This window comes from Papaver somniferum, chromosome 5 (assembly GCF_003573695.1).
Source record: "Papaver somniferum cultivar HN1 chromosome 5, ASM357369v1, whole genome shotgun sequence".
Classification (NCBI taxonomy): domain Eukaryota; kingdom Viridiplantae; phylum Streptophyta; class Magnoliopsida; order Ranunculales; family Papaveraceae; genus Papaver; species Papaver somniferum.
This window is the reverse complement of record NC_039362.1, coordinates 40,328,026-40,338,177: the sequence shown is the minus strand read 5'-3', so window position 1 is coordinate 40,338,177 and position 10,152 is coordinate 40,328,026. Positions and strand designations below refer to the sequence as shown.

General features: G+C 37.3%; 2 protein-coding genes across 2 annotated transcripts; both read left to right on the top strand.

Moving 5' to 3' along the window:
* The first annotated feature begins 7,186 nt into the window (after positions 1-7,186).
* On the top strand, positions 7,187-8,020 carry LOC113278974. The gene has a single exon (XM_026527691.1). It carries the CDS (start codon positions 7,187-7,189, stop codon positions 8,018-8,020), a length of 834 nt encoding a protein of 277 aa, XP_026383476.1.
* Positions 8,021-8,056: 36 nt separating this feature from the next.
* Positions 8,057-8,950, top strand: LOC113278973. Its single transcript, XM_026527690.1, has 2 exons — positions 8,057-8,719; positions 8,789-8,950. The coding sequence occupies exons 1-2, from the start codon at positions 8,057-8,059 to the stop codon at positions 8,948-8,950; spliced, it is 825 nt and encodes a 274-aa protein (XP_026383475.1).
* Positions 8,951-10,152: the final 1,202 nt, after the last annotated feature.

Sequence of the window (10,152 nt, the reverse complement as noted above, 5' to 3'; positions counted from 1 at the left end):
GGATAAAAAGTAGTCACAAACATCTTCGTCTCATCGTTTGTTATTCCATAATATCTTGTTTCACTACCATACGATTAAGATTATCGTGAGGTGATTGATATTACTAGGTTGTTCTTCGGGAATATAAGACCGGTGTATCAATTGGTTCCTATTCACCTTGATTTATTATAAGACGGAACAGAACTCATCGGTATTTCTACGGGAGACAGATTTATCTATTCAATAGACTTTTTTGTGTGAGACAGATTGGTTTATCAAGTCTTCAACTTTGGGTCGTATCAACTCTTAGTTTTGGGTGAGATCAGCTAAGAGAATCAAGTGCGCAGAGTCCTGCTGGGTTTTAGAGGCGTAAGGAACGCGACTGTACCTTGATCAGTGTGAGATTGGTTAGGGCTCAACTACATTCCAGTCCGAAGTTAACTTGGAGTAGGCTAGTGTCTGTAGCGGCTTAATAGAGTGTGGTGTTCAAATCTGGACTAGGTCCCAAGGTTTTTCTGCATTTTCGATTTCCTCGTTAACAAAATTTCTGGTGTCTGTGTTATTTTTTTTTCGCATTATATTTGTTTATATAATTGAAGTATCATAGGTTGTGCGTGGTTCAATCAATTATATAATTCAACCTTTGGTTGTTGATATAAATTTATTGACACTTGGATATTGGTCTTTGGTACCATCCAAGTTATTTCTCATATTAATCTGACTCACAGATTTCTATCTGTTTGATTGCAGATTGATTTGAGAAATTGAGATACAACTCTTGGATATATTTCCATTGATTGAGTATGACTGTCTAGTTGATTCTCTTGGAATTATATTGGAGTTTGTCCATACAGATTTCCTAAACGAAATATTGGATGAGGTTGTTAGACCCCCGCTTTTTCAATTGGTATCAGAGTAGGCAAACACGTTTAAGACCTTATAAGTCTGTGTTTGTAGCGATCTGACTCTATGGACAATTTTGCTATCTCTGACAAATGCTTCACCAGAAATAAAATTTCTGTTTCTATGAAATATATGAAAGAGAGAGACTTGTTGATCTCACATATAGATGAACATGCGGTTCACACGAAACATATAAGTATTGATATATGTTACCCTGATTGTCTTACTGACGAGTCTGACTCTGAAGTAGAAAGGGAAGCAGCCCAAGAAAGTGCAGTGATTCTAAAACTTGTTAGAATCCAGGAAATTGAAATCAATAGGATGCAAACATAAGGTCAATATTATGATTGGTACGGTAAAAGATCGTGATTCCCAATTAAAGGTTTTGCGTGAGGAAAATGTTGTTGTTTGTTCTTCCAGAACTATACTCGAGGCTAAACTCATAGAAGATTCTCTTGAAATAGAACGACTATTGAGTAATCTCTCTATTCAAGACAAAGGTCGTTTTGTGGAGTCCGTCATACCAATCACTTCTGATTCTGCTGTGATATTAGAAAACATGGCTAATTCTAATCATGTTTCTCTAACGAAAACAACTTTAGAAGCTAAACTGCAAACCCTTATTATAGCTAAAGAAGTACTTGGTTCTTCCACTGATCATGGATTTAACACGTCTCATGGAAGAAATAAATCTTCTAACAACGTGTCCAATGCTACACACGCTAATCACTCCGATGATCAGAAAGTATTCTTTTTTGTGACTCAAAAGGACATGTTCAACGAAAGAGCAAACTGAAGAATGACAATTACTTTGGTCGACTTCAGCACACCTTAGATTTAATACTCAAAGGTGTAACTGACATTCAGATGTCTAAACCTATTGGTTTTAGTACTCTCCCTATGAATTCTTCCAATAAAGTCAGTACAATATGCTCATCAAATGTTCAAACCAATTGTGGCAATAATACAAATTGCTCAAGGATATTTTAGAGAGGTTCTTCTCAACCTAATGTGAAGAATGATCTTGTGAAAAAGGTACCAGTTGAATCTTAAATCAGGAGTTCATCTAACGGTGAATATCGAATGCTTTGTTACTAAGTTATCTTAGCTTTGATTGTAAGCAACCCTGATTTGAAAGACTATATAAGGGAGAACTCTAGCAACTGGAAAAATTAATCCCGACACTTTCCTCTGTCCTAGTTGCGTACTAGAGTCGATTCTCCTTTAACCTAGGTTTTTCCAAAACCATTATTAGGTTAACAACTTGCAGACTTCATTTGAAATTCGTGAAGCCAGATCCAACTATTTTCTCTGTAGTTGAGTATTATGATCTTATTTGTTCTATCGTATTGAGTTTTATCTTCTCTAATATTTACTCGAGATTTATCTCCGACATGTAAGTTATAAAAAGTAATCACAATAGTTTTTCATCTCAGACTCTTCTGATTTCGCAATAACTTTTCCTTTTAATCAATTGGGTCATTGTGAGGTGACTTATATTCCTAGGCTGCTCTTCGGGAGTATAATATCAGATTATTAGTTGGTTCCTGTTCACCTTGATCTTCGTATCAAAAGACAGAACAAAAACCGAATAAATAATAGACATATCCATGGGAGACATAAGTCTTCGACTTTAGGTCGTAACAACTCTTAGTTGTGGGTGAGATAAGCTAAGAGAATCAAGTGCGTAGAATCCGACGGGGTTCTAGAGACGTAAGGAACGCGACTGTACCGTAATCAGTGTGATACTTGGTTAGGGCTCAACTACATTCCAGTCTGAAGTTAACTTGTACTAGGCTAGAGTCTATAGTGGCTTAATAATGTGTGGTGTTCAAATCTGGACTAGGTCCCGGGATTTTTCTGCATTTGTGGTTTCCACGTTAACAAAATTTCTGGTGTCTGTGTTATTTGTTTTCTGCATTATACTTGTTTATATAATTGAAATCACAGGTTGTGCGTAGTTCAATCAGTTGATAAATCCGACCTAATTTGTTGGATAGAATTTGATTGACACTTGGGCATTGGTCTTAGGTACCGTCCAAGTTACTTTCCATATCAATCAGGCTCACAGATTTCTATCTATTTGATTTGCTGATTGTATTGAAAAAGAGATAAAAACTCTTTGATATAATTCTTGATTGAGTCTCGCTTTTAAGTTGGTGCTCTTGGAATTACATTGGATTTTAGTCCATATTGCCAAACGAATTATTGGGTGTGGTTGTTATACCCCCGCTTTTTCACTGTTAATGATTCTTGTCTAAATTAAATGATTTAGTCAATATATTAGTGGTTTGGATAAGAAATATAAGACTTGTTTCATAAAGGAGAGCTCTGAAGATCGGGCGAAAATGAGTCAACTCATTTGAAAATCGATTTTCAAAAATCTCAATCGTGTTTTCTTTATATTCTTATGATAATAGATGGTCTTATTACTTAATCTTACAGAGGGTTGTGGTATCACTCTTGAGATATAAAAATATTATGTTTAAATTCTGATTCTTTTAAAAAAAAAACTTACAATTACATAATTTTTCTTATGGGTTTGTAAAAATCTTGCAGGTCTCTGATCTATCATTCTGTGGATAACAGTGTTGGAATTCAGCTGAATAAATAACAGTGGTGTGGCCAGCAGTGGTGCTAACCATCTTCGTCTTGATTAAGGTTCATATTAGTAATTCATAAGTTCTTCTTCAATCATCTAATTGATAAATACAGAGTTATCATTTTCCTATTGATTCACATAGGTATTCCAATCCATATCCTACCAGTTATCATCCTCTTGAAGATTACCATCCTCAATCTTTTCATGGGCAGAGTCAACTCAACCAGAAAACTCAACAAAAAGAAAAAATGCGCTCCAATATCTCAGTCAATCATATTCCGTGATCTCGGTAACAGATATGGTATTTTCCAATTGTTTTTGGTGTTACCTCTTTTATCGAAATTTTATTCATATTCTTTCCGTTATAGTGGCGACAAAAATAGCTACAAACTGTATTCTGTTGGATATCCATATGATAGGTGTCTAAAACACCCAATTTTAATAACGATTTCTTACACTTTGCTTATTAGTTTTCTTGAAATTTTGTATATTACGCTTCTTTTCTATGTTCTTAGGTACAATGGCTCAAAATTACGAAAAGAAAGAAAAATCACCACTAATTTCTTTCTCTTAAATGTTTTATATCAAGAAAATTCCTATGACATGTTTCCATCATTGTTTCAATTTGGTTACACCAAAATGGAACTTGTGTGGTAGCTATATTGGGTACTGGACCAGCTGGCCAGTCTGTAATGGGCTTAAAAATACCAATGGCTCAGCTAATTTCTCACTGGTAGAAGAAATGGACTTCACCACCACAGGAATGCACGTGTGCTGGCAACATAATTCAGAAGAAATGAAACTTCGGTTTCAAAAGAAAATCAATTGCAGTCAGCTCAGTTTCTGGGGATGCTACTTTCTGTTATCCTCAAAACTAAACCTAGGAATTAGGTGGCATCATCATTCGTTCCTGCAACGTTTTCAATCGGTTCAAGAAGTGTGAATTCCTTTGCCTCTGCATCAAGGGTTTCGATGGATCTGGAAGGAATTTCGTCGGCTAGAAGAACTGTTTCTGATGTCGAGTTTATGGAGAGTGCTGGTTAAGGTTTGGGTTATATTTTGGATAGACGTCAGTCAAGAAAAGGGGATTTGTTGCTATTCGAAAATGGGTTTTGATGGCTTTTTAATTTGAAGAAGATTGAGCTGGTGATACGAATCACAAGAGTTGTTGGTGTTGTTTAACGAGAAATTCAGGGAAGAATAGAGATCTGCAGCTGATAATAATGATTGAATGTGAAGATTATGATTGATTCACTGATTTCTGAGAGATGGGTTCGAGTTAATTTGCATTGTGCAGGGATTTTGAGAGGCATAGAAGGTGAATACCGATGAACAACAACAACACTGTATTATGCTCAGTAACTGTTTGACAAAACGCCTGATAGAGAGTTCTTCGAAGCTGAGAGTCTACAACTGTTTAGGGGTCGAAATGGTGGGTGATTTGGTAAAGTTTGTGAGTGGAATGGGGTTTTTTCATCAGCAGATACAATGGCTGAGCTTATGAAGGTTCTGGGGATGATTTTGGTTGCATCTTGGCATGTTTTGTGGCTGACTGGTAGTGAAGTTATGTTGATTGTTCTTAGCAGATAAGGAGAGGGTTGTGAGTGCAGAACAACAAGAAACATGGAAGATGGTGATGATATCATTGAAGTCTGTAGATTTGGGTTCGAACCTGATGACTGTGGCCTGAAATTGAGATGGAGAAAGAGGAAGAGAATGTGTTGTTGCTACCAATAGTGTGGAAGTTGATGAATGAGATGACAAGGAAGGAACTGACTTGGTGCTGCTGGTCACAGTGGTTGGCTCTGATGGTTGAGTTTGATTTGAGCTAAAAATGGTGGAATGAGTATGTTGCTGCTACGGGTCCTGGTGGTGTTTGTGTTGAGAGCTTGGCAGAGTTTTGTAAGTCGAGTTACTGGCAGCAAGGAAGCAGGGAGAAAACCACTGATTCTGTGCTTGTCATGTGAAGTTATGAACCATGGCTCTGTAAGCAATGTATGAGGTTTATTGGCAATTGAGACGGAAAACGAGAAGGGCAGTTCTACTTTGCTTTTTGTGCAACGTTTGACAATGGTTCCATGGCTATGTTTGAGGCGTGTCTGGCACTGGCTAGGAAATTCTTTCAGCAGCAGCAGGGTGAGCTAACTTGGGTAATAATTTGTTTCAGTATTGGACAGTTTGAGTCCGTGAAAATAGAAAGGGGTGTTGCTGCCGTCAGTTCTGTGAGATGAACGGCTGAGATTTAGAAGTCTGTAGGGTTTGTATTGAATGAGGGAAGTGGGGTGTTGATGAGGTCACGACATTACAGGGCAGAAGAGCTATATAAGGAGGCGTAGAAACACAGAGAAAAGCTACCTCGTAATCACCAGTTTGTACTTGCAGATTGTTCGCAGAGATTCCTGAGAGAAGAAGCTACACAAAACCAGCACCTGAACCTGTCTTCGCAGTTGCTGCAGAGTTTGCTTTAGCCCTGAACCTTATTTACTTTGAATATACCTTTGTGCTTGAACAAAAACTACGAGCAACTAATTTTTATATTGGTCGGGGAGGATTTCAAAACTCCGAACATGTTTTATTAATCAAGTCTTGCAAGTTATTCTTTCGATAAATTCTTTTGTTGATTATCTTTTACCGTTTATATGACCATGAGATGTATGCTTGCTATCTAAGTGCGCAATTAGGTATTTTGTATGCAACTCTAATGCTAGTATAGAGAACTTTCATCCGTAATTGTTAGAGTGATCTTTACATAAGTAGCGGTGCACTATTTGTCGCAAAGGGATTTTGTATGCAATAGTGTGTAAAAGATAACCCTAGGTTAACGTGTCGAGCTTACGAACATGTGGCTAGGAGCAACTTGATTCACAAATTTATCAATTGATTGAATTACACTTAGAGAGCTTATTTTAGGTGGTTCATTTGATTAGAATCCGCTAGAGAACTTATTCTATGCGGTGATTTAAGGAATCCGAAGATTAGTTGAGCTTATAAGTTGTCTAAAAGTTGTTAACAATTGAAACTTATTGAAAGTATAACTTGTATGATTAATAATATCTTGTTTGGTAGTGGCGAATGAATCTCTAGTCAATCTCATCTCATAATTTGAATTACAATCTTTGCAATTTTCAGAATTTGTGTCTTTCAACAACATCAATTTGTCTTACATAATAACTTAAAACTCACACCTCCCTGTGGATACGAACTCGACTTGCTCACTACTTCTTTATAGAATTGTGTAGCATAAGAGAATTATTATTGATAGGTTGACAACCACATCAAAATTGGTGCAGCCGCCGGGGAGGCAGTGGTAGTATTAAGTTGTAATTTTTCTTTTTAGTTATTCTTTTTGCTTTTAGTTTCACTTTTAGATTACTAATACAATATTTGAGAATCTTATTTTCAGGTGCTATTCCTTTTGTGAATGCTTAAGGAAGACATACCAAGTCCAATTGGTATACGTCTTCGATCCGGCACTCAACTAAAGGACTTATTTCGAGCGGTTAACACTCCGCTTCCTCCCTCAACATCAAGCGAATTTGCAGATTCGGACGTAGAGGAAGAACAAGTAGTTATGGCAACACTCAACCCTTGTGTATTCAATTGGACGAAGAAATTGAGTTGAAACCAACTTTGCTCAACTCATTGTCCAAGTTCCATGGTTTAGCAGGGGAAGATCCAAACCGTCATCTCCAAGAATTTCACATGGTGCTTGTAAGTGTGGAACCAAAGGGAGTTGAAACCGATAACGCTGTGCTTAGAGCATTCCCATTTTCTCTTTTGGATACGGCCAAGGAGTGGTTTTACAGTCTCGCAGCAGGAAGTATTACTACATGGATCGGTATGAAGAAACTCTTTCTTGAGAAGTACTTTCCTGCATCCAAGGTAGCAACAATTAGAAAAGAGATATGTGGCATTGTGCAAATGGCAGGTGAGACTTTGTATGAGTATTGGAAGCGATACAAGAGATTATGTCAAAGTTGTCCACATCACCAAATCACGAAGCAACTTATCATCCAATATTTCTATGAAGGACTCTTATTAAATGATAGGACAATGATTGATGTCGCAAGTGGTGGATCTTTAGTTGACAAGACACCCGCACAAGCAAGAGCTTTATTTGAGAATATGACATCCAATTCGCAGCAATTTTCCTCCCGAGCAGAAACACTTGTCAAGAAGGTTAATGAGGTTGGTGAAGCTTCTCATATGAAACAAAGGATGTGTAATATGGAGAGGATGATGAAACAAATTTTTGCAGTAATTGTTCCATCGTATGAAGGCGATATGGAGCACGCAAATGCTATGTTCCAAAATCAGCAAAGGCCGAGATATGATCCCTACTCCAACACATACAATCCGGGTTGGCGAGATCATCCAAATTTCAGCTACACCAACAAGCAAGGTACAACAAATCCTACTTTCAATCAACAAGGTGGCTACCAATTCATGCAAAGACCACATCACGAAACTCAAGGCACGAATGTGGATGAGAAATTCACTCTTATGATGCAAGGGATGCAAGAGATTTCGAATTGAATGCAAGGGTTCAACCAATTCCAGCCGAAATACGAGATGGCTATGAGAGATTTGCAAAACCAAGTTAGTCAATTGGCTAATGATATAAATTTACTCAAAGGACAAGGATCTGGAAAGCTTCCTTCGCAACCGTTGAACCATAAGGAGAACGTCAATGCTATTGAGTTAAGAAGTGGGAAGCAAGTTAAGCAACCGGCAACTTCATCGGAGCACCATAAATCTATTTTAGAGCAACAAGAGGATGAAACAGTCCCTAACAAGGCTGATTTGGTAATGAAATCTCGCTCTAAACCTCTTGTTTCTACTAATGTCACTCCACCTTTTCCTAATAGGTTTGCAAAGTCAAAGAAGGAGACGCTATACAAAGAGATTTATGAGATATTCAAGAACATCCAAGTGAACATACCACTCCTTGAAGCGATAAGGCAAGTTCCTCGCTATGCAAAGTTTTTGAAGGAATTGTGCACTAACAAGCACAAATTAACAGGTAATGAAGTAATGAGTGTGGGGGAAAACGCTACAGCGTATCTTCTAAAGAAACTCGCACCTAAATTAAAAGATCCCGATAGTTTCACTGTACCTTGGACAATTGGTAAGACAAAGTTTACAAAAGCTTTGCCAGATTTAGGTGCGTATATTAATGTTACGCCTGCTTCAATTTATGAATCCTTAAATCTTGGTCCTCTCAAAAGTATCGGTGTAGTTATAGAACTTGCCGATAGATCTAATGTTTACCCGAAAGGGGTTGTTGAGGATGTTTTGGTGCAGGTTAATGAGCTTATATTTCCGGTGGACTTCTATGTTCTTGATATGAATGATGAAAATTTATCATCGTCTACACCTTTGCTATTGGGTAGACCGTTTATGAGAACTTCTAGAACTAAGATAGAACTTCTAGAACTAAGATTGATGTCTATGAAGGCACTTTGACAATGGAATTTGATGGGGAGGTCGTACGCTTCAACATCTTTGAGGCGATGAGGTACCCGAGTGATGTATATTCCTGTTTTGATGTTGAGGAGGTTGACGCTGGCTAAAAATGCGTGCAAGTAGTAAGTCGGGCTGACGACTTTAAACCAAGCGCTTAGTGGGAGGCAACCCACTGGTTTCGTATTTCTTACCTTTTTTTTTTTTTTTTTTTTTTTTTTTTTTCTTAGATTTTTAGTTTTCTTGTATTTTATCATGCTTGCATCATATTAGGAATTCCCTGTCTTGAATCATACATTAGAGTCCATTTTCCATCGAGGACAATGTCATGTTTAAGTGTGGGGGGAGGGGTTTCATAAAAAAAATTGATGTAGGCAAAACTCCGACTTTTAGAGATTTTTGAAAAATTTAAAATGAACACTAGCCTTTCTAAGTAGATGGAATTTTTTCTTGACGGTGAGGTATTTATTAACTGAGTCGGGATTAGATGCCAACTAAATAGCTTGTTTAGTGTTTATTCTCTATTTTTCAAAAGTAACTATGAGTTGGAGTATAGGTTTGTAGGTACACCTCTTGTAAACCTTCAAGAGACTATAACTCGTCCACTAGGGACGCCTAGGGGTTCAAAGGATTATTACGTTCCGCTAAAAGTAACCGTAGCCTCGACGACACGGAGTTGTTGTATATTAGATTAGTTTAATTTGCTTGAGGACTAGTAAAGACCAAGTGCGGGGGAATTTGATAGGTGTCTAAAACACCCAATTTTAATAATGATTTCTTACACTTTGCTTATTAGTTTTCTTGAAATTTTATATATTACGCTTCTTTTCTATGTTCTTAGGTACAATGGCACAAAGTTGCGAAAAGAAAGGAAAAACATCACTAATTTATTTCTCTAAAATATGTTATATCAGGAAAATTCCTATGACATGTTCCCATCATTGTTTCAATTTGGTTACACCAAAATGGAACTTGTGTGGTGGCTATATTGGGTACTGGACCAGCTGGCCAGTCTGTAATGGGCTTAAAAATACCAATGGCTCAGCTAATTTCTACACTGGTAGAAGAAATGGACTTCACCACCACAGGAATGCACGTGTGTGCTGGCAACATAATTCAGAAGAAATGAAACTTCGGTTTCAAAAGAAAATCAATTGCAATCAACTCAGTTTCTGGGGCTGCTACTTTCTTTTATCCTCAAACTA

What these genes read in the sequence shown, in the direction of transcription:
- LOC113278974 (XM_026527691.1), top strand. Translation starts at nt 7,187, where the DNA reads ATGGTGCTTGTAAGTGTGGAACCAAAGGGAGTTGAAACCGATAACGCT.
- LOC113278973 (XM_026527690.1), top strand. Translation starts at nt 8,057, where the DNA reads ATGGCTATGAGAGATTTGCAAAACCAAGTTAGTCAATTGGCTAATGAT. An exon ending in GTCCTCTCAAAAGTATCGGT is followed by an intron (nt 8,720 to 8,788) that starts GTAGTTATAGAA and finishes GTTTTGGTGCAG; the next exon opens with GTTAATGAGCTTATATTTCC.